At 39.4% G+C, this 27,827-nt stretch overlaps 1 protein-coding gene across 20 annotated transcripts in view; it reads left to right on the plus strand.

Annotated features, from left to right (window-relative positions):
• Nucleotides 1-27,827, plus strand: part of CADPS (calcium dependent secretion activator) — a 489,445-nt gene that overhangs the window by 441,950 nt on the left and 19,668 nt on the right. For all 20 annotated transcript variants that reach the window (XM_088473424.1, XM_088473427.1, XM_088473407.1 and 17 more), the window contains one exon: nucleotides 26,695-26,799. In XM_088473424.1, coding sequence (XP_088329550.1) covers nucleotides 26,695-26,799 — 105 coding nt within the window. The remainder of the gene's footprint in view (nucleotides 1-26,694; nucleotides 26,800-27,827) is intronic.

A 27,827-nucleotide genomic window follows, 5' to 3' on the forward strand; every position in this document is an offset into this window, starting at 1 on the left:
TGAAGATAAAGTTTATGTATATTTTATTAAACCGGAATTTTCCCCTGGACTAGTTGCTGTTTCCCAGTGACCTCCCTGGTTGTGCGATTGAATCACAGCTATTTTGCCTTATCACTCGCACACATTTACATAAGCCCTTCTCCAGGTTGTGCATTTTTCTATTTAATTCTGCAGTTTAGCATGGTATGTCATTGCATAGTACTTAAGTCTCCTAATGGCAAAATGTTTAATATATTCCCGGTTTGAGATCTTTAGAGGATTTCTGCCTCTTTAGCAGAGTTTTACAGAGACAGCTTTACATGCCGTGATAGATATTTGCTGAAGACAGTTAATTTGTTTTGTATCCTTCCCTGAGAAGATTGTTTCCTAATAATTCCAAGAAGCCAAACTGATTGCTCTGAAAATGCTAAGGTCACCGCAGTCTTATGAAACTGATCATCCTGTCAGCCTGCTCCCTAGTATTAAACAGCACAGAGATTAACTGCTAGCAGCATGCCAGGCACATTTCAGCATAGACCAAAACGAGAAATCCAACAATTTACTGTGGCTTTCACGCTAAATACTGCAGATATAGATATGAGTTAGATAGATAGATAGATAGATAGATAGATAGATAGATACCTCCCAAAAGTCCAGATTTCAGCGGGACAGTCCTGCTTTTCAAGGCACTGTCCCACCCGCAGGCTACAGTGCCCTCAGACGGAGAGGGGCCACTCTGTCAGCATTGATGTGCGTATCATCCACCTGCCCAGCAGCTCCAAGAGCATAGAGCAAACCACCAGCGCCCCCAAACTGTGCATAGAGAGATAATTAGATAGATATGAGATAGATAGATAATAAATAGATATATATTAGATAGATAGATATTAAATAGATATATATTAGATAGATAGATATGAGGTAGATAGGTAGATACTGTAGATAGATAGATATGAGATAGATAGATATTAGGTAGATATCGTAGATAGATATTAGATAGATAGATAGATAGATAGATAGATAGATAGATAGATAGATAGATAGATAGGAAAAACCTCTGCAATAACGTGCATGATAACTATTAACATGGCAAATGACGCATCCAAAACACTGATATTTAAATATAGATCATAGATAGATATTAAATAGATATATATTAGATAGATAGATTTGAGGTAGATACTGTAGATAGATAGACAGATAGATAGATATTAGGTAGATATTGTAGATAGATAGATAGATAGATAGATAGATAGATAGATAGATAGATAGATAAGAAGAACCTCTGCAATAACATGCACGATAACTATTAACCTGGCAAATGACGCATCCAAAACACTAATATTTAAAGATAGATCATAGATAGATAGATAGATATGAGATAGATAGATATTAAATAGATATATATTAGATAGATAGATAGATAGATATGAGGTAGATAGGTAGATACTGTAGATAGATAGATAGATAGATAGATAGATATGAGATAGATAGATATTAGGTAGATACTATAGATAGATAGATAGATAGATAGATAGATAGATAGATTTTAGGTAGATACTGTAGATAGATATTAGATAGATAGATATGAGATAGATAGATAGATATGAGATAGATAGATAGATAGATAGATAGATAGATAGGTGGATAGATAGATAGATATGAGATAGATAGATAGATTATAGATAGATAGATATTAGGTAGATACTGTAGATAGATATTAGATGGATAGATATGAGGCTAGATAGATAGATATTAGATAGATAGATAGATAGATAGATAGATAGATAGATAGATAAGAAAAACCCCTGCAATAACGTCCATGATAACTATTAACCTGGCAAATGACGCATCCAAAACACTGATATTTAAAGATAGATAGATAGATAGATAGATAGATAGATAGATAGATAGATAGATATGAAATAGATATATATTAGATAGATATGAGGTAGATAGGTAGATACTGTAGGTAGATAGAAAGATAGATAGATATTAGGTAGATACTGAAGATAGATAGATATTAGATAGATAGATAGATAGATAGATAGATAGATAGATAGATAGGAAAAACCTCTGCAACAACATGCACGATAACTATTAACCTGGCAAATGACGCATCCAAAACACTAATATTTAAAGATAGATCATAGATAGATAGATTGATCATAGATAGGACGTGATTCAGAGATGTATGTTCATCCGAGGATGAACGTACATATGAGATAGATAGATAGATAGATATGAGATAGATAGATAGATAGATAGATATGAGATAGATAGATAGATAGATAGATATGAGATAGAGAGATACGAGATAGATAGATAGATATTAGATAGATAGATAGATTGATAGATCATACTTGCCTACTCTCCCGAAATTGCCGGGAGTATCCCGAAAATCGTGTGTGGCTCCCGGCCCCCCGGAAGAGTGGGCAAGTCTCCTGGGCGGTGACTACATGAGAGCAGGTGGAGGAGATCAGTGGAAATACAGGTGGGGATGGGTACGCAAAAGGCTGCTCCTGTGTAAGTTGATCTCTCTAAAATAACGCCTCTGCTCAACCTAGTTGGCCAGCCCAAATGAGCGAATATAGGGCCTGATTCATAGCCGGACGCTATTTGCGCTCGCTCCTCCAGAAAAAGGGGCTGGCTATTTAAATTAACCGTTCGTTCTTTGCGGTCTGTTCACGCCTCTATGTCTGAACGAGCGAACAAAACATGCGAACGTACTTTTGAAAAAAACGCCCCCTGGCCGCTCGCATCATACGTCATGTCCACTATTTATTAGATTAATCGAGTACATCGGACGGCGTATGAACTGCTCGCTATTCTTGTGGTTGGTTTTTCCTACCACAATCATGCGAGCAGTTCTGACTATAAAACAACCAAGTGACGTGGTCAATGACGCTGCTTTGTTAATTATGCACACTCTTAAAACGCCCGTTTTGACCGTTTGGCACGCCTGCGTTCTGATCTCCACTCCCCGTTTTAAAGCACCTTCCCCTGTTACCACCCACATACGCCTCATCCTGTCACTCAAATTAGCAGGCATTCGCTATTTAGCGAGCACACGATTTTCGGCCGCACTGACTGGTTCGCGCATGCGTATTACAATCCGTACGCATGCGCAGTTACAAGCGGCTCTGAATCAGGCCCATAGTCATGAACTTTTACAGAAAAATGCCAAAGTAACTAATTGCTAAATTATTTTCTGAGTAGGACAGACCACTAAGGAACTGTAAAAGTAGATAGTTGACAGTATGGGATTTTTTTATTTTATTTAAAAATTAGTTCAACCATAGAGGAAATATAACATTTTCCCTTTCTGGATGAACATTAAAATAAATACCATATTATCCAAAACATCATCATTACTTGAGATGATAACTCAATTTCTTGTAGTTTGTATTGTAGTTACAGTACATACAGTAGTTGTTGAAAGAAAGGAAATAATCTGTCGGATTTATACTTTATGGACTTTAGGTTTTGTTTTATAGCGCAACTACCGAGAATTTGCTCATTTCATTTGTTTTGCTGGTTAATGACAGTTTTCCTATTTATGACGTTCTCACCTGAACATCTGATAAGTTTTATCCTATCTGTGGAGGTATGGCTGTATAGTAAGGGGGTGTGACTTACTAAAGTCGTAAATTTTATGTCATTCTTATCTCTACTTTACTGTTTTGTGTTCAGTAATTGCCAATCAGGTGCAAAGAAAATAGAGATGAATGCAACATTTTTATATATTTTTTTTAGAACCTAACTGGCTATTGGTAGCAAACATAAATCAGCCTTTCTTAAAAACCAGTTTATCTTTAAGTGGTTAAGAATGTAGGTGACTATTGGTGAGATAGTTGGACAAGTGTTAAACATGTTTTAATTATCGTGTTGGATTACAGATTCATAGTCAAATTCTTATTTTGTGAATATGATGATTGTAAAGGTGCGTATCCACTAGGCGATTAAAATGAGAGATTGAACGATACCGACATCGTTATCGTTCAATCACTCATTAATTGTTCTCAAATCGGACATTAAAATGTCGAAAATGACCAGCGATGCACGCTCCTGCTGGTCGTTTTCAACATCAATCATCGCCTGAACATGGTGGTCAATATGCCGATTACGGCATATTCGGGGATGAGGGAGGGTGCCTGCACTGAACGACATATCGTTCAGTGTAGGCACTTACAGGATGAGGAACGACTGTACGATTACAATGATGTAATCATACTGTCGTTCCTCTATCACCTAGTGGATACGCACCTTTACACTAGAGTTAAAGTAAAAATTCTATAAATAATTACATGGAGTCAGGCACTCTACAACTTGCATGTGTCCCGCTCCCTGCTATACTGCCTCGGAGCCCCTTTACATGTGACCCTAACCGTCCCTTCTAGTGCCTAACCCTAATCCTCCGATAAGTGTCTAACCCTCCCTCCTGGTGCCTAACCCTATCCATCGATATAAGTGCCTAACATTAACCATTGGGGTAAGTGCCTAAATCTCCGGTAAGTGCCCAACCGTAAAAAAATAAAATGATGTGTCGACCATTTGATCCTGTCGCCCATTTGTACATGTCAACATTCTTACATGTCGACCTGTACTGTGTCAACACTATTGACTGTCTAACATCTGGTGTCTATCTAGACATTGTCTACCTTTTTACTATAGATCTTTAGACCGGATCCTTTCTGAAGATGAGTGAAGAGCTCTGAGGTGGTGAGTAGCAGTGGGGCGATCTGAGTGGCATAATAAGAACTGTAGACACTGTGGGCCTGATTCTGACCCGCTCGCGAGCGCTGGACGCTCGCAAGCAGGTCGATGGTGCCGAATTGCGAATGCGCACGACGGCCAAGCCGTCGTTATGGGTCTCGCACCAAAGGGGGCGTGCTGTCAATGGTGAGTGACAGCACGCCCCATTTGGTGGGCATGCCGGGGGCGTGGCTGCCCATGGGAACGCCTACCGTCTGAGTCCGGCCCCACTGACATCAGTAGTGATGTCAGTGGGAGTGATTTTGGCTCTGACAGAGCCAAAATCACTCCAGGGCTTGCGGAAGCGAGACCCTACCGCAGGGTCTCGTCGCAAGCCCGATGGACGCTCGCTATAGCTGTGGGTGGTAACCCACAGCTATGTGAGCGCCCATGAGGCCGCTCCAAGTTGAGGGAGGAGGGCCCTGATTCAGAGCGAGCGCTCTGGTCAGAGCGTTCGGCTCTGAATCAGGCCCTGTGTGGCATAATATGAACTGGAGTACTGTATTGCATAAGGTGAACTATGGTGTAATGTGTTTACTTGGAGCGCTGTGTGGCATAATGTGAACTGGGGCACTATGTGACATATTGTAGGGGGAAATGTATCAAACCTTGGAAAGATATAAAGTGGGGAGAGATAAAGTACCAACCAATCAGCATCTACCTCTAATATAAACTGGGGGCACTGGGTGGCATAGTTTGAACTGAGAGCACTGTGGAATAATGGGAACTAAAGACTGGCATAATGTGAGCTGGGGGCACTGTGTGGCATAATGTGACCTGGGGTCACTGTGTGACATAATGTGAACTAGGGCTGTGTGGCATACTGTGAACTAGGGGCACTGTGTGGCATAATATGAATGGGGAGGACTGTGGCATAATGTGGACTGAGGGCACTGTGTGGCATAATGTGAACTGGGGACACTTTGTGGCATAATGTGAAGGGGAGACACTGTGTGACATGTGAACTGGGTGAACTGTATGTCGTATATTTGTGAATACTGTAGGTGTGGAAAACACACAAATGAGTTTTACAAAAAACTACTGTTACTATTTTGTTGATAAGTTTTGTGAATATAAAATATTTATGTGCGGCACTTGACAACACATTAAAAGTTTTTTTTGGAGCCAAGGCTGAAGCAGTCCCTGCTCTAAGGAATCATTTAATAATTTCAAGGCCTGATTTAGATATTTAGAGAAGGCCGTAAGTTTATTTGCACCATGTAAATATGCAGCTTATGTAAAAATTGTCGATCTGTGCAGAACTTCTGTTGAGAAGAGTGTATCCTATACTTACATCCACTTACCCTTGCAGAGGCGAGTCTGGAGCATAAACATGTATGTACAGTACAGTGATGCAGTGGAGATGTCAATCACCCATGCCCCTGAGAGATTCATCTAATTCTGTTTTATACATATATTTAATCATGCAATAGGCCTGATGTGAGTTTCTGTGTAATCACGGTGGAGGTTGCATTGTTACGCTGAACATATATATGCGTTAGCTTTAAAGTGGTACATATCTTAAGATACGTGTAACAAAAAACAACTGCACAAATGTATGTGTATGTCCACATTCTGCTTCCCTGCCAAAATCACAATGTTGAGTTTAACACAGGACATGTATTCACTAACTGTGTTAAATCTGGAGATAACTTTAGTTTTGTGATCACTTTTATCATTTCGAATGTAGCTGACTTACTGACATACATCTGTGAATTTGGAATTACATAAAAACTGACATTATTAGTTCCATTTGAGATCTAAGGGCCTGATTCAGGTTGGATCGCGAGGCTACGGATGCATGCAACAGGTCGATGTTTGCGTTATGCGTATGTTTCGCAGTACGCAAGCTGGCCACTGCGATCAGGTATGCGAACGCAGCGGCACAAAGAAATGATTGGCAGGAACACCGTTTGGGGGTGGGGGGGTGGTTGGTGGGCAGCAGGCGTGCCTGTGTGTTTGAACGCTATTACAGGGACACGCATAATTAAGCCCCTATGATGGCATCCGCAGTCAGAGGTCTAGATGGCGACAGGAAGTTTAGCAGTTTGCGAGCCAGAGTCAGCTCAACCACAACTGTGCATATGGGTCCGATGTTACTCAATGTTATCGATGTTTTCGCTGACATGCAGATGTATGTAATGGGAAGTGGACGGCTTTATACAGTGGTGGGCGTCTTGGTCTAGTGCTGTGATTGCATTGCGATCGCATTCATTTGCATATTTTTGCAGTGAGCAGGTGAAGTGAAGATGTCATTAATGATGTGTTGCACATCCTGCAGTGTGTACGCACAACCGGAAGATAGTTTTATAGTGTTCCAAGTGCATCGATATATATCGTGCTATCGTTTGAAAGATTGTATTGTGTGTACGCGTTATGGGCCTGATTCAGTGACGGACGCAAAGGCGATTACATACGCAAACAAGTGATTGCCATCGCGCATTCGTATAAGCCACATGTGTGCACAGCGATCACACTGCGATCACAGATGCATATAGGAATCCATCGCAGAGTGAGTGACAGGTTGTCAGCGTTTGGGGGGTGGTGACGAGGCGTGCCTGTCCATTTAAACGCTGTTACATGGGCGTGCATAAGTTAGCTACTGCGAGTGCATACGCCGCTCTGCGTGACTGAAGAGCTCAAAAAGGCTGCGGCAGGTCAGATTTGCTGCAAGGTCAAGATGTGCGGCGATGTTACCAATATTTACGCAGGTATGCGTCATCGCACACAGGTAAGAAGGCAACAGCGGGCGTCTTTATGCTCGGGTGATCTTTGCAGACACCAGCATAATTTTGCTGCTGCGTTGCGTGCAAAATCGTAGCTGCAATCGCATTAGCGTCCATCTCTGAATCATGGGATGAAAGGAAATTGGAACGACCAAAGCCTAGCCTAATGCTAAATGTAACAGCATCATACTTGCCGACCTTTTGGTCGGCACTGCGGGGGGGGCGCCCTGTAGAGGAGGGCGGGGCTCGGCTAAGAGGGGCAGGTCTGGGTGGCGACGCAATCACATCATGTTATGCAATGCAGAGATTGCAGCCATAGTGGAGCTGGGGGTGGAGCCACGATGATGTGATTCAACTAAAATTGCGTCATCGGCCGTCTGTGCCGCCCACTTCACTTGGGGTAGTGGGCGGCCGTGACTGGATGGCCCCAGCCCCTGGGAGATTTGTCCACCTTTTTTTTACGGGAGCCTCACGGCCATATCCGGAAGGGCAGGCAAGCATGCGTTACCATTTGCTGCTACAATTAAGAAGTTTTTTTGCGATGCAGCCTCAGCTGACTTCAATATACTACAACCCCCATCATGATATGTTCTCTAAACATGGTCATCATGTCATTTCAGGTACGTTAATTACACTTCTTCCATCTAAAGAAAGTGAAATAGACAACTATTTAAGTGGTAATCCCATAGATTGTCCAACTGGCAGCCTGGTAGTCAAATGTAGCCTAAAATTATTTTATGTTTCCCCTAACATCCGATTAAACTCCATAGCTGCTAACCTATCATCAAACAATGTACACTTTCCCTCCGTTCCGTTCCCGTCTAATGTAACTTGGGCTCAGTTTGGTGCTGACTCAAATCCGTTCGTTTTGTTTCCCTTCTGTAGCCGGAATCTCTAATTAAAAGAGGACAGCTCTGTACAGTAATGCATGTTTTTAAATATATTGACATAATTAGCAGTTTTGGTGGAGGGAATAAAAACGATGTGTTGACTTGCACTGTTTGCGGAAAGAAATAAACATATCGGCCTCGTGCATGCTAGAACGTCATCTGTTTGAATGAAGAGCGCAGCCCATAACACGTTGTTCCTTGTATAAGGGAGATATGGTGGCATTTGCCTGATTAACTTGCTTGACAAAAAGTGACAGCTGCTGTGGATGCATGGAGATAAGCCGTACAGTCTAGTTCCGCCTTAGTACATCTGTCAGCAGAATGGGAAGAATAGGGAATGCAAGGAGACAAATTGGTCCCAAAAGGCTTCCCATTCATCCACGCAGGTTTGCTCTATTCAAGTTCTCACCGAGAATCTCAAGTATTAGGCAGCTTATTCCATGTCATTCAGTCTTTATAATGAACCTACAAGTGTTTAATTTCTTTCTTCTTTTTTTTTTTTACCTCTGGTGGATAAAAGAGTTGTTTTTTTTCTCAAGCATTAATTGTAAGTCTAGCTGATCAACTCACAATATTAACTCATTGTTGAGCTACTGATTAAGACACTGGGCACTTAGAGATTGTCAAAGCAACAGGTCATCAGTAAATCATTGGGGGCCATTTATTTTAGAGATGTATTTGATGTTGGGTTTTTTTGCCATTTCAAAGCTTATAATGTAGCTGCTATGTAATATTTTATTGCTGATATTGGTGATCTTAATGCGTACTTGCCTACTGTCCTGGAATATTTTTTTTGTGCATACGCTGGATGCAGGTCATGGTGCAGTAGGCCCATGATTTTTTCAGGCAGTCCCCCACAACCTGGAAGAGTGGCTGAATCTCCTGCATCCTGTCCACTTCCAAATGAAATGGGCAGGATAGGCAGATGATACCAATGAGAATTGCGGTCCGTAAGGAGGGGGCGGGTCTGCAATGACGCATTTTAGCCTGGCCCCCTGCATACGGGCCCGCAAATTGTGACATTTTTCAGCAACTAAAATGGGTCCTCATGATGTGAAAGACCCTCCCCCCCTCTCCCCGGGATTGGGGAAGACAATGTGCTAATGATCACTATCTCTCAAGAAATCTTGTCATTACTAATTTGAATAATATTTAATTTCCTATATTGTTAGATTATGTAATATAGAGTATGAATTTTTATATAAATATCAGGCACATTTGGTGCCGGAGCCATAGAGGAAGTCCGGGCTTACAATTGTGTCCGAATAATTTGTCTGTCTATGCTTGGTGACTTTAAAGACAACTATTGTGAAATTTGAAAGCTTATAGCAACATTATACCAATAAAAAAATAAAAAACAATTTGGCAAATAATATATGAAGAAGAAATTAGATTTTATTCATTATTTGCTATAGACTCCTCTACGTATGGCATAACTGCATACTTACCTAGTTTTTGAACCCGGGGGCAAGTATGAGGGCCCTGATGATGCAAATCTGCCTAACCATGGCATTGCCCTCCACTGCTCAATAATTTGATTCATTAAACTGCATAGTGCGGAGATAAGGTGACGTGTCTTTGTGCAGCTACGGTCTGGGTTTAACATGAGATTAGGTCATCAACGCCTCACACCATCAGCACTTAGATCTGCAATGCTGTCAGAATGCGTCTAGTAATACCAAACGCCTCCTGCTGTCTAATACCGTACAACTGTAAGGGGTCTATTTACTAAGCAGTGTTAGGAGACAGAGTTAAAAGTGATAAGAAATTCATAAGGTGCCAGCCAATCAGCTCCCAACTGTCATTTTTCAAATACAGCCTGTGAGATGGCAGTTGGGAGCTGATTGGCTGACACCTTATCACTTTCTTATCACTTTTTATTCTGTCTCCTAACACTGCTTAGTAAATTGACCCCTTAATCACGCCGAATACCAGTATGTTCATGGTGAAACACGGGTGTGGTCTTATGTTGATGTTATTTACTTTTATTTCCTAGTAAATATCAAAAGGGCCAGCAATAGATTTGCCGGGCTCCAGTGCTATGTAACTGAGGGTCTGGACATGGTTTGTTTACGCCTCATCATGTGTCTTCTGTAAAAGCCGTGGCGCACGCAGAGGGAGGGTTGTGGCTCTTCCATTTTGGGGAAGTGGTTACGCCTACCCCTCTCACTGCCTCTTAAGATCTTTAAAGGAAAGTGTACTGTTTTACCCCCAATTATTTTAAAATGTTAATCATTTTTTCTTAAATGAGCACCGTTATCTGCAAGAAATTAAAGGGCCTATTTATCATACGAGTTTTATCATAAGCAACGAGTTTTAAAACTTGTTGCGTATGATAATGGTGCTCCAGCCAATCAGCTCCTAACTGTCATCTGTTTTAAAAATGACAGCTGGGAACTAATTGGCTGAAGCACCATTTATCATATGCAACAAGTTTTAAAACTCGTTGCTTATGATGAAACTCGTTCATAAATGAGCCCCTTACAATGGTAAACCTTTCTCTTATTACTCAAAGAGACATGGATTCAAAATGGCTGCCTAATATTTTTGAATGTTAGCCTATTCATGCATAACAGTGGTCTTGTTAGCAAACAGAAGCCATTCATCACTACCCGGCCGCTGCTGCCACTGCTTACAGACCCTCTTAAATTGGCAAACGTAATCTTTTCTTTAGAAGTGAAACCTCTGCTTCCATCTCAAGAAACAAACATCTACAAGTCTCTTTGAGCCAGTTTCCCATGTAGTGCAACAGGCAATTAAATTGTTATCAGTTTTTAAATGGTTCAATGCAAAGGGGGATGCTGAGTGCAATGTGTTGCAGACCTGTTCAGCTAAAAGTAGGCATTAAATGGGATTTAATTACATAGGAATGAAACCAAGCAATGCTAATTTGGAGAATTCTTATAATATTGTGCATGAGATCTTTGTTATGAGTTGGTTCCTGCACAAGTGCCCTCTCCACTCACAAACACTGCGGTGTTCTAGCTGTGCTTTGTGTACAGCAAATTGTGTTGCCTCTATCATTGAAGCCTGGCTAAGATCAGTCCCTGCAGTTTCATGGATCTAAATTTGTCAGCCGGTGAAACATTGGAATTCCACAATAAGATCATGCATTGATTTGGGGATCTTTTTTATTTGGCAATAGCTTTTTATCCTACAGGATAAGCGGCTGGTATTTAATGGATCCAGCAAAGTCATAGGGGCTATTCATCAACACTAAAATAACAGTTTAAAGGACATTTTCCTTAATTACCGTTATTTTAGTATTCATTAACACACTTATCACAGGAGATATCACTGATATCTCCTGGTTAGGTCCATCTGCGCTAATTTCCACACTCCCCATACATTAGTACATTAGTATGGGAATGTAGAAATTAGGCTATTCATCAAATTCCGAAAATTATGTATTTTCGTAATTTGATGGTGTTACTATACACCACTCTGAGGTGACGTATAGTGGGTGATACTTACCTGCTTTCAGCTGGGCAGGTCCTCCTCAACTCGCTCTGCCACTCCCTCGTCCCTCCTCCGGCTCCGATTGCTGTTCTCCCGGCAGAACCACAGTAAAGTTTATATTAAAAAATATGTGTATATATGTATATATATATATATATATTTTTTATTATTATTATTTTTTTTTTTTTTTTTTTTTTACTTTATTGTTTTTTCCTCTTCAGACGGGAGGTCGAGGTCCGCGGCTGCAGCAGCCAGGTAGGTGGGGGACAGAGAGGGTTGGAGGATAAAATAGAATTACCGCAGCTGTAGGTAGTGCTGCGCATGCACTGATTTTGTGAACGTAACGGCACATGCGCAGCACTGATTACAGTTGCGGTAAGTTAGTGTAGAGAGGGAAAAGTATCTATTTTCCAAAGAGCTGTCATCACAAAAATGACAGCTTTTCGGAATAGATAGTTATGGAGAGGAGGAATGATGAATCCTCCGGTAATTAGGAAGAACTCCATGCCAGTTCTAAACCTAATTACCTCCATCGATTTTTTTTTAATGTTGATGAATAGGCCCCATAGAGAGAACTTAGACACAAATTTGACAATAATAAATAAATGTGAGTGTTCAATATTCTGTTTTATTAAAGTGTTATAGAAATTGTCAGCTGTTACATTATACATAAGGGGCATATTTATTGATTATCAGATTTAGACCCGATACTTATAATTTCTTATTGCCGTTTATCGTGGCAGTAAACAATTAAAGGGCATATTTATTCACTTTTACATCAGGTAATTATAATTTCTTATTTTAGAAATGATTTAATGCTGTGATAGTTGGAATATCGTTGGAGCACATCCCTGTGATGTGAAAAAGTGATCGCATCATTTTCAGCTTCGGGAGCTTGCTGCGCTACTGCGAATGCACGGTCTGATGACTGCGCATGTGCAATCGCCTGTTGCTGAAATGCACCATGAGAGTTGGGCAGTGTGTGCTCGCCTCCCACTCACAGCTCCCACATCCCACCATTTTCCTGGGCCAGCTTGCCCATACCACTCGCCGACATGGCATTACCCACTCCCCACTTACCCAATAATTTAGCCAGAGATCACTAATTCTAACCTTTATCCTCAGGCAGCCGCTGAATCATGCGCACATTTATCTGCAGAACGCACATGTCCACGATGATGTACAATAGACCTGGCTGCAGGCAGATGATCGGGCATTAAAAAAAATGGCCAGCCATAAGACAAGTAACATGCTAGAGAGGAAGGACAGAGTAAGACTAAACATAGAAAATGAAAAGAGAGACAGATAGGAAAAAAGTAAAGCACCTTAGCTATCAGAGCTAAAAGAAAAGACAAAGAAGGGAGGGGTGAAGACTAAAAAAGGCAAATATACAGTGTTACAATATTTACAAACACAGATGTAAAGGCCCTTACACACTAGACAATATTTTGAACGATATGGCCGATTCCCGACGCATCGGAACGACAAATCGTCACGTGTGTACGCTCTATTCGCGCTCCAGTGGCGTTGTCTGTCACATCTTCAGATCTTCTCTACATGCAGGAAGATCTATTGATCTATTAATCACATTAATGATTCCCCGCAGATCGTGCAGTGTGTATGCTCTACCAAACGACCAGGCGAAATAGTTACATTGTATAGTTAATGATCTAGCCACCAAATGATGTTAGATTGCACAGTGTGTATGCACTAGATCGTTTGTCCGGGAGTTCAAGGGAAATCGTTGACAACATCGCAGAGGGAGAAAGATAAAATGGAGACAAGAAAAAAGAGGGAGCAGGAGAGAAAATAGTGGGGGAGAGGTTGACAGGTGAGGCAAAGAGAGAGACAAATGAAAGAAGGGGAAAAAGGGGTGGGAAAGTATGAGAGAGAGAGAAAGGGAAAAGAGAGGGAGAGAGAAGGGGGAGGGAGTTAGAAAGATGGGGTAAAACGCATTCGGTATGAAAGACCGGCTGACGCATGGCCGGCAGTTCGATTCCCGGCAGCGTCAGCCCGACAGATGCAGAGATCCCGGCAGCGGCAGCCCAACAGCGCTGGAAATCCCGATCGTCCCTAGGTAAGTACAAACTAACCTACCCCCCTAACCCTCCTTACGGGGGCCTAACCCTAACCTCCCCCCCTGTGCCTAACCCTAATCCCCCCTCTAAGTGCCTAAACCTAACCCCTCCCTTCCCCGCTGCCTAAACCTAAGTCCCCCAGGGGGGTGCCTAACCCTAACCTCCCCCCGGGGGTGCCTAACCCTAACCCCCCCCTTCCCCTAGCCTAACCCTCCTGGGGGGGTACCTAACCCTCCCTCCCCCTAGCCTAACCCTCCCGGGGGGGTGCCTCACCCTAAGTCCCCTCCGGGTGCCCTAATAGGCCGCTAATATTAATTTTTTAAAAAAAAAATTTAGTTACAAGAAAACCGCTTCCTGAAGTGTAAGAAACTTGAAATAATCATATATAGCTACATACAAATATTTCAGAGCTATACACAAGAGCTCTACCCAGTCAGCCACATGATGCTTCCAGCCAATAGATCACACCCAGAAAAAACAGAACAAGAACAATTGTTGGTTGTACGAAATATCCCACAGCAGAAGCTGGAGGAGAATTATTACATTATCCAATGTCTTATTTGTAATTTACAAAGACTTTAAAAGTTTTATTTCGCTACTTTGTCTGCAGTATTATGGGAAACAACTTTGCATGCTGTTTAAAAAAAAATATTGTAGTTTAAAGCATTTAGATTTTTTTTCAAAGTAATTTTTATTGAAACACTGCACTTTTGTTTTTGAAGCTTTTATTTGTGCATAAAGTATTTAGATTAAGTTATAGTAGTGATGAGTAATATTTTCTACTTTATACGTGTCTGTAATGCGCTAATCTCTAAATTCCAGACTCACAGGTATTCTGTAGCCATAGAGATTGTTTTTGATAGTTTCAATCTAAATCTCAGTTCTCAAAAGAAGCCACGCTTACTCCACAGTTTACAGCCCTATAAGTATCCTTACTGAGTGTGCTTTAAAATTGCATTTCTAGTGAATTACTTTACATGAATGAGTGAACCATCCAAAGATGTTTCTAATAGCAGGATGCTTTTAAACTGGGTCTGGTAAATTTTGTTACGTTGCAACAGATCCTAGCAGAGATAGATTCTGATAAGCATACAATTATTTTGTTATTATCCTGAAACAGTAATGGCATACCTCCCGCCCATTTGGTTGGCAAGTTTTCCTCCGGAATTGGCATGTATTTGTTTAAAACGGCAATTGGAAGCGGTCAAGCTATCATTGTAATGCTCCCATCTCCTAAATTGGGCAAAATAAAAAACTTATCAAGGATATAGCTATTAGGAAGGATATTGCTGATTATTAATAGAGATGTTATGGGGATGCTCACTTCCTTATATGTGGGGGTCCCACTGTACTAATTTGCTATTGATTAATTAAGAGCAAGTTTAATTCAGATAATAGGGGTTCATTTACTAAAGTGAGAGTTTTTAGAAGTGAAGATGTTGCCCATAGCAACCAATCAGATTCTACTTACATTTTAACTAGCACCTTCTAGAAGATAATAGCCAGAATGTGATTGGTTGCTATGGGCAACATCTCCACTTCTAAAAACTCTCACTTTAATAAATTTACCCCAATGTGTGGACAAGAATGTGTAACATTTATTGCCAACCTTTTTGATATGGATTTGCTCCAATTTTTTATGAATTTAAAGCTGCACACCCTGAGGTACGGTGAAAAAGCACCCAACCCAGGACAACATTCATTGTAGCGCCCTCCCTCAGGTTCTCCTCTCTTTACCAATATTTTTCCGGGGCTCTGTGTTCTGTCTCAAACCTGGAGTTGTGTGAGATGGAGGAGGAGTGTTAATGAGCAGGAGGGCCAATCAGGAAGTTGCAACATCTAAGTGGCCCTAAGGCATGCACATATACTCCACAGCCATTATAACGTTGTAAATGTTCTTCCATTTAGATGGTAGTACAACTTACATACAGTGGAGGAAGCCATTTGCGGGATTGACAAGTGTCAATTAAAATTCTTTCCAACCAACTCACTAGAGCAGTGATTCCCAACCTCGGTCCTCAAGGCACACTAACAGTCCTGGTTTTAGTGATATCCATGATTGTGCACAGATGGTTTAATCAAAATAACTACACTACAAAACTACAAAAGGCACTACAAGTCACCTGTGCTCAAGTATGTCTATCCCTAAAACCTGGACTGTTAGTGTGCCTTGAGGACCGTGGTTGAGAACCCCTGCATTAGAGGCATAATAATATCACTAAAGGGACAAGGTACAAAGTGTGCGATGCCTCAGTGAAGTTACTACTTTCTGATGAATTGTGAAAATAAAGTGCCTCTTGCCTCAGTAATGTCCCTGTTTCTTGGCGAACTTAGAGCCATCTGTAGCTGATGTCCGCTTTCACTGACCAAGATACTGACCACACCCACCAATTTGGAGTTCTAGTGTACTACACAGAGGGGTATATATACTAAGGATCGATTTTAATCAATTTTAATTGATTGAAAATAGATGAAAATCGATCAACATCAATGTTGTGTTTCTGTGGCTCAATCACACATTTACTAGAGATGTGCGGGTTTGGTTTTATTCGGTTCTTATTGCCAAAGTTCGGATTAGTTCGGATTTCTCTTATATGCTATCCAAAACACGTGACACTTGGATAGCCAATATGATGCTGTTTTTAAGATCCAAACATATCAGAGTAAATCCAAACCGCACATCTCTAACATTTACTAACAGTCTATTTTTAATTTGTTTTTTTAAAACACAATATCGATGTTGATAGATTCTCATTGATTTTAAAGTGATTAAAATCGACCTTTAGTAAATATACCCCAAAGTCTCTAAAGACAGAGGCCTTTTGTTTCTTTGCTGATATCAGAAAATGCATAAAGTGGAAGTAAATTGCATAAATGGCAAAGTCATTTCTATAAGATGAGCGTCATATCTTGTGTTTAGACTTTTTATTTGGCTAGATTGGAAGTGTCATACAAGTGGGTGGTGTCTGCTTGAGTACAAAACAAATTAATGGACAAGAGAGATGAACAGAAAAGGTACATATCACAAAACAAACCTAAAAACCAGTAGACACTTGGGTGCTGACGCAGAGTTGAAAGCAAGTTCATTTTGTAGACACATCTTGTGTGTTTTCGCACTGTGCAGCTCCAGAGCCACATGTACGCAACTGAGGGTGATGAAGAGTCTCGCAAGCAGGTCGATGGTGGCCCAGTGCGCACGCGCGAGTCCCGGAGCGAGCGCAAAAAGCACTCGCTCCGTGGCACACTACAAAAGGGGCGGCTGTCGATGTGGCTGGGGTGTGGCTTCACAAATCGAGGCGTTCCCAAGCGAACGTCTGCCGTTTGTGGGCGGCCCCACTGACATCACCAGTGTCATGTCAGTGAGAGAGCTTCCGGCTCTATTAGAGCCAGAAGCTCTCTGGGGCTTGCGGCCACGAGACCCTACCACAAGGGTCTCGTCGCAAGCCCGATGGTCGCGATGGTCTTGCCCATCGCACCATCATCCTGGCCGTTCGCAATAGCTGTGGGTGGTCACCCACAGCTATGCGAGCGGCCTAAAAAAAACAGCGCCCGCCCTGATTCAGAGCGAGCGCTCGCTTTTTTGCGAGCGCCTCTGAATCAGACCCTCAGTCTAATCTCCACTTGGGACTAATGGTGTGTAACTTGTAATGGTACGTACCCATTTAGTCAACGTTCAGTGAGGGTGTGTTGTGGGAATTGCGGTCTCAGCAGGGTTGTGTATACTTATAGATACATATAGATGTGTATAACTGTGTATGAGTGGATTTATGCATTTTTTATTTTATTTCATTATTTGCATTCAATTCTGCACCAGCCGCTTGGTGAAGATTGCTTGGGCATTCCAATAAAATGTTATTTATAGTGAAAAAAGGTTCATTTATTATTACCAGAAAAAGTGTTTTCATGGAACAAATATTGCTATGCAGCAATCAATACCATGCATAAATGAACAAATTTAATTTTTTTACAATTTTTTTTAATACTCTGAAATGTTTTCTATGCTGTTGTCATGTTTTTATGCAATCTTCATTGAACAGCAAGGCGGCGATGTACTGGGAGAGTCTTGTAACTTAACCCAAACCAAAGGACAATGGTTTACAAACTTAAAAAACAAACACTAGTGGATGGAATTTAAAAAAAAAAAAATTGTTAAAAATCTCCCCATAAAGCGAAGAAATTATAGATCAGTCAATCTGCAAATCCTCCACTGCTGTAAATTGTTCCTTACTGTCCAACTTTCCAAAGTTTGTTCTTAGTACTTTTTTTAATCGCTGTTTAGCATGTAAAAATAGTGCATAGTTTGATGTTAATTTTGACTCGGCATTCAGCATTTTTTCTTCTTTTGATATTTGGGGGTAAAGCCAGGCATACATTATGCAATTATCGCCCCAGTCTGCAGATTATGGGCAGATCAGGACAATAATTGCACAGTGTGTGTCTGAACCTATCGGGCATGAAAAATCTACCGACATGCTTGACTAATCCGATCATTTGTTGGCCGCATCTAGCAGTGTATACATTGCCGTTTCTTCACAAGGGAGGAACAGTAAATGTTTCCTCCCCAGGGTGGAACACAGATATTGTGGCCATATACACTTTGACATATCTCACAGTGTACGGCCACGATATCTGATGGGCTTCGGGCTGTTAAAATGTCTACATATCTGACAATGTATGCCCAGCATAAGTAATGTGGGATAGGTTGAGTCTCCCATATCTAAAATGCTTGGGATCAGGGGTATTTTGGATTTCGGAATATTACGTATTTTGGAATAATTGCATACCATATTGAAATGTCTTAGGTATAGGGCCCAAATCTAAACACAGAATACATTTATGATTTATATACAACTTATACACACAGCCTGAAGGTAATTTTATACAATATTTTCAATAATTTTGTGCCTCAAACAGTTTGTGTACATACATGAAATTAATTTATGTGTCATATACACCTTATACACACAGCCTATAGGTAATTTTATACTCTAGTCTTAATAATTTTGTGCCTTAAACAAAGTTTGTATGCATTGAACCATCAAAAATTTGTTATTACTATCTCAGTCATGCTAAAAATATTCCGTATTTCGGAATATTCTGTATTTCGGAATATTTGGATATGGGAGACTCAACCTGTATCACATTCAGGTGATATCAGTAAATAATAGTTATATTTAATAACACACTCACCAACTTTTAAATTGTTCTGCCCGGGTGATCCACATGGGGAGGTGGTACGTAGAAATTAAGGAGGACGTAGTGCAGAGATTTGCATCGTTGCTGTCCCACCTCTCACAATGGAATGCCGTGAGCCACCTTATCAAGCCTCCAGACCACCAACTTCACCGGGGAAGTAGTCAGTATCTGGAAGGCTACTCTACTCTTGGGAGTCCGGTAGAGTTCCCATAAATTCATGAGTCACACGGACATTTCAGAAAAGTTGGCAAGTATATTCAGCATGGGGTTGGTTCTAGAATATAAAACTGGTCTTCCAGTCATTGTTCTGTTTCTGCCCTATTAATAACATTGGAACTGAGGGTCTGATTCAGATGTGGATGCAGTGCCCATATTTACGCAGATTGAACGATTGTCAGCCATTGTGCATGCAGGTAAGCCGCACTGTGCACGCGCAGCAATTGAATTGTGAATATGCTTGCACAGAGGATTCACTAGCATGAGTGACTGGTAGTAAGCGTTTGGGGGAGGTAACAGAGGGATGGTTAGAAAAACGCAGGCATGTCAGACCGTTTAGACACTGTTGTCAAGGCGTGCATAAATTAGCCATTGCGATTTTGCTCGCAGCAGGAGAGCCCTCTGAGTGTCTGGAGACCCTCTGTGTCTGCGACAGCTTAGACTTACTCAGAAGGCTGATGGCCGCCTGAACTGCGTTCAGTGTTTCAGGATTTGTGCGTGAGCAGCGGATGTGAGACGCTTTCAGTGGGAGTATCTAAGCACTGGTCGGTGAGTGGCTCATTAGCACATTTTCGCAATTGCGATCCTTGAGAGAAGGCAGCTGCGATAGCATTTGCGTCTACATCTAAATCAGGCCCTGAGTTTTTACTGGCCTGGCAATATAATACTGGCCAGGTGGTGATCCTAATTCTACAGTGTTTCCATTCAAATATTGTGTTCCCTTAGCCATGGACATCACTATAGAAGTGCATTTAATTTTTAGCTTTGATATAAATAAGTCACGTAATTTTATGTAGTTCCCTGTGAATAAATCCTCCTATTTATGTAAGTGTTCCTCGGACACATTCATTTCAAATAGTTACAGCATGAAAAGGACCTGAAAGCAAACCCATATTTCACAGCAACAAAAGACGCCGCTCCCTGCAAAGTTTTTGCCTGGCAATCACTGTCTCAGTTTTAAAGGGATTTGAAATGCTTGGATTGGCCGGAGCTGTGAAGCCGGAGCTGGCACAGAGGTCACTCGTGTGAGTTACGAGGAAAATTGAGTCGTATCACCAGTAGTCGTGTTCTTATGAGCATTAAAGTACATAATAATAGACAAACAAGAGCGGTTAAAGCAAGCAGGTAGGATTACTTTGTCCTTTTGTCAGAAGCAGAAAATGTCTTGGAGTCCGTTTTAAAGACTTCTCAACCCCCCAGATCCACCCTATAGTCACCTGCTGAGTCATTTTCTATGCTTAATCTCCAGACCTTAATAAGAAGTTATTTGCTAATTTGAAGGGTTTTTTTTTAATTTATGTTTTTCTGGTTTTAAATAAAACAGTAGATTTTAGAGGGGTAGGTAAACAAACATCACATGATGTGAGTAATTAAAAAAAAATCCTTTCATTTACCAAAAAAAAAAAAAAATTAAATCCTTTCATTTACCAAAAAAAAAAATTTAAATCCTTTCATTTACCAAAAAAAAAAATTAAATCCTTTCATTTACCAAAAAAAAAAATTAAATCCTTTCATTTACCTAAAAAAATAAATAAAAGAGAATAGATTGACCGTGCTATAGTGTAAGAGACTGCAGAATAATAATAAGAAAATGACTTCCTCAAACATCCCCACCAGAACTTCCCTTGTAAAACTTGTCACTTCACGTTGCCATCATCTCCTACCACAATAATGATTTCATGCTTATTGCTAATTGCAAGCACAGCTGATGCACAGTGGGGTGCTCTTGCACAGTCTCAGGCCTTTATACCAGCTTCAATCTGTTGTGTAGCACTTGTTCACATAGAAGAAAAAAAAATTACTAGCAAAGGCAGCAAGAGGCAGAGTCCCAGGTTTCTTGTAATCCCTCTGCCTCCCTGCTGACATCCCAGCCCTATGAGCATTCCTGGTTTTGTCCCCCTCTTTACAAAGCTGAAGGGACCTTAATCTACAAGTATATAAGCTTCTGAATAAAGAATACAACTGCTTCAGGTGCATTAAGACTCAGCGCTGCATCTGGTTTACACGATTCTGTTTGCAGCACCCCTGCGGTGAGCAGCCGCTTCCTGTAAAGTACGAGTGTGAACTGCAGGTTCATGGCAAAGAGCAAGGAGGTCATGTTTCGATTGAGACCTAACAAAACAAAATGGGGGGGATTGCAGATGTTATGGGGATATGTGTAATGACACCACCTCCTCGGGAGTAGAGGTTCTCAGCACGGTTAATACGAAAATGTGCCGCAGCCAGTGTGTTACTCGAAGATTTATTCATATCAATTTTTGCAATTTATATATTCAGAGACAAGTATGTTATGTGTGTTATGTATCATAGCACTGTTTGCCACCGCTGGAAATGAAAATCCGGTAAAGACCAAAAAAAATGTAAATTTTTTTTTAATCTTTTTTTTAAGTAGCTGTAATTACTTTAACCCCTATGTTACAGTAACTTGACTTTTAAAACAACTATCTTGGTTACTACATATTTCAGATACAAAAAAAAGACAGGAGGTCAGTTTCTAACTTTCAAGTGACACTTGTTCTTTTCCTGTTTCTAGACTGCAAGTGTCATGTGAAGTTGTAGAGTATGCATCCCGCTGGATTATTTATTATCTGTTGGCGATAACAAAGATTTTCTATCGCCATTTTCCACAACCCAGGCAGTTGAGTGGACTTGGGGTTCCAGTCCCAGTTTCTAAAAAAAAAAATGAAATAAAAATATATACAAAAATAAGTAGACTATATAAATAATAAAAAATATATTTTAGAGATTTAGCTTATGAAAAAAAAGCTTTATTTAAATAACATATAATGTTTTTCTGTAAGTGTCCTCTGCTATTGTCATTCTGACATGCAGGTGACATTGGTAGGATAGCAGCAGTACTGGTAGTGCCACTATCTTTGTTAAATAGTATTCCCCATGCCAAGTGTGCTACCCTTAACCAGAGAGACCCTGTGAAAGTTGTAGTTGATACCCCATGATATCTATCACTGGCCTGGGGATTTCAATCGTTAAGGAAACACCATATATACAATGAGATCACCCATTTTCTCCTGATGAATGGGTTATAATAGATAGGCCCTGTCAACTTACAATACACATTATAGAAAATGGGGTGACAAACTCCAGTTGATGTTGAGTTAAAATAACAGTTGTTGTAGATCAATTGGTTGTGTGGCCTGGTAAATAAAAAATGTGAGGTGTAGGGAATAGTCACTTATATAAACCACAGCCGTGGCTGGTGATAGCATATACCTTGTGTTGCTGCCTGGTCCGTTCCATGTACATTGTTGTTCTGGTCTCCTGTTTCTACCAACTTTAAATGGTTTTCACCCAGATTGCAAACTGCAACTTGAAATCAAAGATGAGGAGAGAAAATGCATGGCCAAGTTGGACCAGCAAACGACTGCTGAATTTAGAGATCCCATATTGTGATTATTTGAGGTGCTGTCTGACACTGAAGGGGTGTTGCTGAAGTGTGTTGAAACAAAGAAAAATTTATTGGAGGAGATTTTAAGAAATCAGTTTTCACTGTTTTTATTATTTACTTTAATTTAAGAAGATTTGACGGCTGTGGTTTATATAAGTGACTATTCCTTACACCTCTAGAGGAGGAGCGGTCATTTTTTCAAACTTTTTATTTATCTAGTACTGTGTGACGCGTGTAGGTCACAAAGATTTATTTAAGCTGCACCTCATTGAGTTTGGATCACGGGGAGAATACGTTTTTTTGCCGCTGGTTGTGCGGCCTACTGCAATGTACGTTTAAGACATAAATGGAAAACACTGCCACGGTTTTTGTACTTTGATTTAATGTGAGGACATCAATGTACAGAAATAGTCCTGTGCCCAAAACATGCAATATTTGGTCCATTTAACAGTCAGCATTCAGGAGACTTCACACCACGTTAACTGGTGGTCGATGTGAGAGAAAGGAAAGTGCATATTAATGAGGCAATAAGAGAATAAAATGTATATTTTCACTGTCTTACTACATCATTTGTTAATATGCACCACAGGCAATTCAGAAAGATCTAAATGAAGGGTTTAGAATTGATGCTTGTAGTAAAACACCTGCTCCAATCTGTCAGCGCAGACTGAGGAGGAAATGTCAGATTATATTATGGACCTGTTAAAAGTCACCAAACAGTAAGAAAAGTTAATGTGGTGACCCCTGAATCCCTGCCTCACACCTTACTGCCTCTGCCCTGCAGGAGAACTCGGTGATTTGATAGAAAGATCATTTCATCAGCTTAAGTGAACTGATCTCATGGAAGTAGAACAGACCATGTGTTGTATTTTTCAACAGCTCCAGTACTTTGAAGCAAGACACCCGGGGACAAAGTTTTTTTTTTTAACAGATGCTACTGATACCTTTCATTTGGTTTCAGGTTGCTATAAAGGAACCCTGTATTCTGTTCAACGGGAATATACAGGACTGTATGTGGTTTACAGCACTTTGCTTTTGCTCTCTCTTCCTGTAGCCTTTCCCAGAGCTTTTCCATCAATCTCACAATCTATTGGGTGGCGTGACCTAATGGCCTTCTGTGACATTATTAGGGGTTGGGTATGACATCATTAAGGGTGTGACCAGAACAGGAAATGGCCAAAAGCATATCAAGTAGCAGACAAAGTGGTTCTCAGAACAACCCCATAAATATGCTCATAGACTGCACAGAGAGAAAACATACAGCTTTTTTAACTGATCTATATCTCTGTGTTAAGCAGTGAAAAGTTTTGAGCCTTATGGCCTCAGCATGTATTCAATGTCATTTCGCAAGTAGTTTTGCTTTCTCTGTTAAAAATGCAAAAAGGGAGTATCCTAGGAAAAAACATATGATATTAAATTAGAATATGGATGCTTGTGAAATGAGCAAATTGATGACAGTGGTGAAAAAAAAAGACTTGATGCCAATAAAGAACCAAATTATTTAATAATACATCTCTCATGTTAGAGAAACCACAAAAAATGGCAACGCATTGAGAAACTCCTCTAAAGTAAGACAGAGGGTCTGTACAAGCTCCCATGTTAGTTTATAATCATCATTCATTGAGTATCATGTGGACTACTCTGGGACACTGTTTACCAAACTGTAGATGGTCAATAAGTGACCAGGTGACTGCCCGAGAATCCGTTTCAAGGAAACACAAATTATACTGAAAATGTTTTCCAAGCACTTTACTCTCTGGAAGCTCCAAAAATAGGTGTTTTGTACATAAATCATTGTTTAAATTTGAACCTTGGGCGGCCAGAGCCAGCTTTTGCCAGAAGAATGTAAACGTAACTGAATTCCTCACCCAAGGTTTAATACTGTACTTTCAGAAATTAATATCCAGGTCTTAGCACCTACCTGAGATTTAGTATCCGTCTCACTGATATAAAGGTTCCTTCTTGTGCCTTATCTCTTGATAAAAGTACATTTTACCTGTCTTTCTTTGCGGATGCCTATCACTATGTTCTGAAACCTCTAATACCTTTTTATTTTCAAAAATGATGCACCACTGAGGACTTAAGCTGGCCACACATCTACAGATTATCTGTCCAACCAGCCAACTTGTTGATTGGTTGGAATGAAAATCTGGTAAGGAATGAAAGCAAATGACAATCAGCAATTTGCTCCCAAACGCCGGAAAATGGACAAAAACTGTTGTTTGAACAAATTGTTTAGATCAAACATTTAACAAACTTGTCTAACGACCATTTTCATCTGTTTTCTGGCATTTAGGAGCAAATTGCTGATCATCAGATACTCCCATACCTTACCAGATTTTCATTCCAACCAATCAACTAGTTGGCTGGTTGGATGCAAGTTGGTCTAGTGTGTGGCCAGCTTTACAGTATATACAGATCTGTTTGGATAGTATATTTTTTTAGTTCTTTGTGATTTTTGGAGCAGTACTGTATGTAGTAATTGTGTTTTATGGTCATTTGTATTGAACAGGCTGCTGTCCGTATGTTTGTATATAGAAAGTCTTAAAAGGGATGACCACCATCAGAAGCATTTCTTAAGTATCCACCCTATTCCCCATGCTTCCACTTAGAATTCCAAAACCTTTCTTTTCAGTGTCTTCAAAACATAATGAGCCATAAAAAGATCTGTTTGATTTACTTATAGCCATACAACAAGTATTGGTTAGACCCATTCTTCGGGTTCAAGAACAATGTAATAAGCTTGTTTGTTCTTAAGTGTGTTGTCTGAATAACTATTTTAAAGTATAGTTGCTTGTAAGTCACCTATAATTCAGTGCCAGCAAAGCTCAGTAAGTGTATGAGATGCTGTAGTTAGGTTAGGTTAATTTTGTATTAAACTTCCATATTTTTTAATCCCATTTCAGCAAAGTGACGCAATTTTGTAATATCAATTCTGGCCATCCAATCTTATTTCTATATTTTATTTTTACTATTATTTTGGTACAGACTATTACTCTTTATATAATTATTGCTTTTAGAGACATCTATTTTAACATACGATCAGACAGTTTAGTACACAAGGGCACACATGTAATTCACCTGCATTGCTATAACCGATTTTTACAATGCATAGAAAATAATCTTTGTGCTTTTTTTGTATTTTTGTTTTAGAAAATATAGATTTTATTTGGACCATTTATTAGTTGTTTTTATTTTGTTTTTTTAATTGTTGAGGTTATGCGTGTTGATGAATTATAGATTATTCTGATGCTGCTAACTGGAATAGAAATATGAATCTCTAAACAGTATTTTAGAAGTGTATTGCTCCAGAGACATATAACTCTGCAGGGGTGGCAGTCTGCAGTGACACAGCTTCAAGCGTTTTTCACATGTAAGAAGCAAAATTAACCCTCTTAGAGGGAAACATTATTTCAACAGCTTGATCAAAGCTCATTTGTATGTGTATGTGTTCTGTTAATATTCTTGCAATTTAAAGCAAATTGATAACACATTGGATATGCAAACCCCAGATAGTTATTCCACTGCATATTACCTGGAATGGTGCTTTAGACTTTTTATTTTCTGTTGACGATTTCATACAGTTGATACATTATGTCAGTAGACAATTATATTGTAGCTTTTAGATTCTTTCAAAAGGTAAGTAGAAAGAATTTGTAATATGTGATGTTTTATTTGTAGTGATTTCAGTTGTTGCACATTGTATTAATTTTTTTAAAATTATACAATGTTGTTTATTTTATTTTTTTACTGAAATCATGTAAAGGAATAAATATTAATTTATTATGTTGAATAACAATTAAATATTAAATACACAATTTATTACTTTGAATATATTATGTTGAATAATAATTAAATGTTAAGTAAATGTCTTATTACTTTGGATAACATTATTGATTGATAACTAAAAATGCCCACCATTTTGACTAATATTGACCGCTTGTCACTATCCTTACTGTATGTCTGGAGAACTTTCATCTGTTTTTCAGCAATGGTATACAAGTTCAATGAATGTTGTTTGTACCTGGCTCACTGATCGTATGGACCTACAGCTTCACATTTATCAGTTGAAGACCCTCATTAGGATTGTCAAGGTAAATCACTTGCTTAACACCCATGAATTAAATATTGACTTACCTGATTTATTTAATTCTTAATTTTCCATTGCTGTTTGGCTATATTTTATTATCAGTTTTAGGATAAACAGAATATTATCTTAAAGCTATTATAATATATCTCCAGTGTGATCTATGTCACTGTCAGATAATGCTCTGTTTTTGTTTTCCCAGTAATTGCCTAATTCCAATAACTTCAGCTGATTTAAATAATTGATAGTATACAAAACAATACCATTAACATTAGATATTTCATTAAACTTAGGTTATTCCAATAATAGTAATAATAATGTTTCAGATGTATGTAGTATAAGAAATATATTTATTTATTGTAATTGTTTTTTTCTACTTACCTTTGTATGTTGTAGATGTTGCAGAGAACAAAAAATATTAATATGATTTTTATTATGAAAATATATTTCTAATATAACCTCGATGATAAACTTGATTATTCTGGGCAAAATAATTACATTTACTGGATTAGAAAACAATTTGTGCTAAAATAAAACAAAGTCCATTTAGGACATGTCTTTTAATAATGAAATATAATTAGTGTTTTTTACTTATTTATTGCATTTTTTAAGTATTGTTTAATTTATTTAATAGAGTTGGCGGAGCAGTTTCAACCAAGATAGAAAATGTTTCTGCATCTGTTAGTGATGCAAATATTTCTTCACAGTATATTTTAATGTATTCCATGATCATTAAACAAAATGCAAATTGATATTGTTCTCATAATTAACTGAAGTAGTTTATCCTACAATGGGTGTTTACACTGAACTATAAGAGATCACAAAGGTGAGATCACATACCCGGAAAGTATATTTTTATTCCTGTGTATGCGTGTCTTAGACTAATGATAATTATTTCAGTGTGAAATCACAGTGCCTTACCATGAAATAAGATTGTAGGAAAGCTTAGATCATTGTAATATCATTCACAGTTGTTACTTTCTGATGTATTTGATCCTACTCATATGTAGCTATTTACAGTTCCTAATACAAAAG

Source organism: Taudactylus pleione, unplaced genomic scaffold, assembly GCF_031769625.1.
Source record: "Taudactylus pleione unplaced genomic scaffold, aTauple2 ptg000135l, whole genome shotgun sequence".
In the NCBI taxonomy this organism is placed as follows: Eukaryota; Metazoa; Chordata; class Amphibia; order Anura; family Myobatrachidae; genus Taudactylus; species Taudactylus pleione.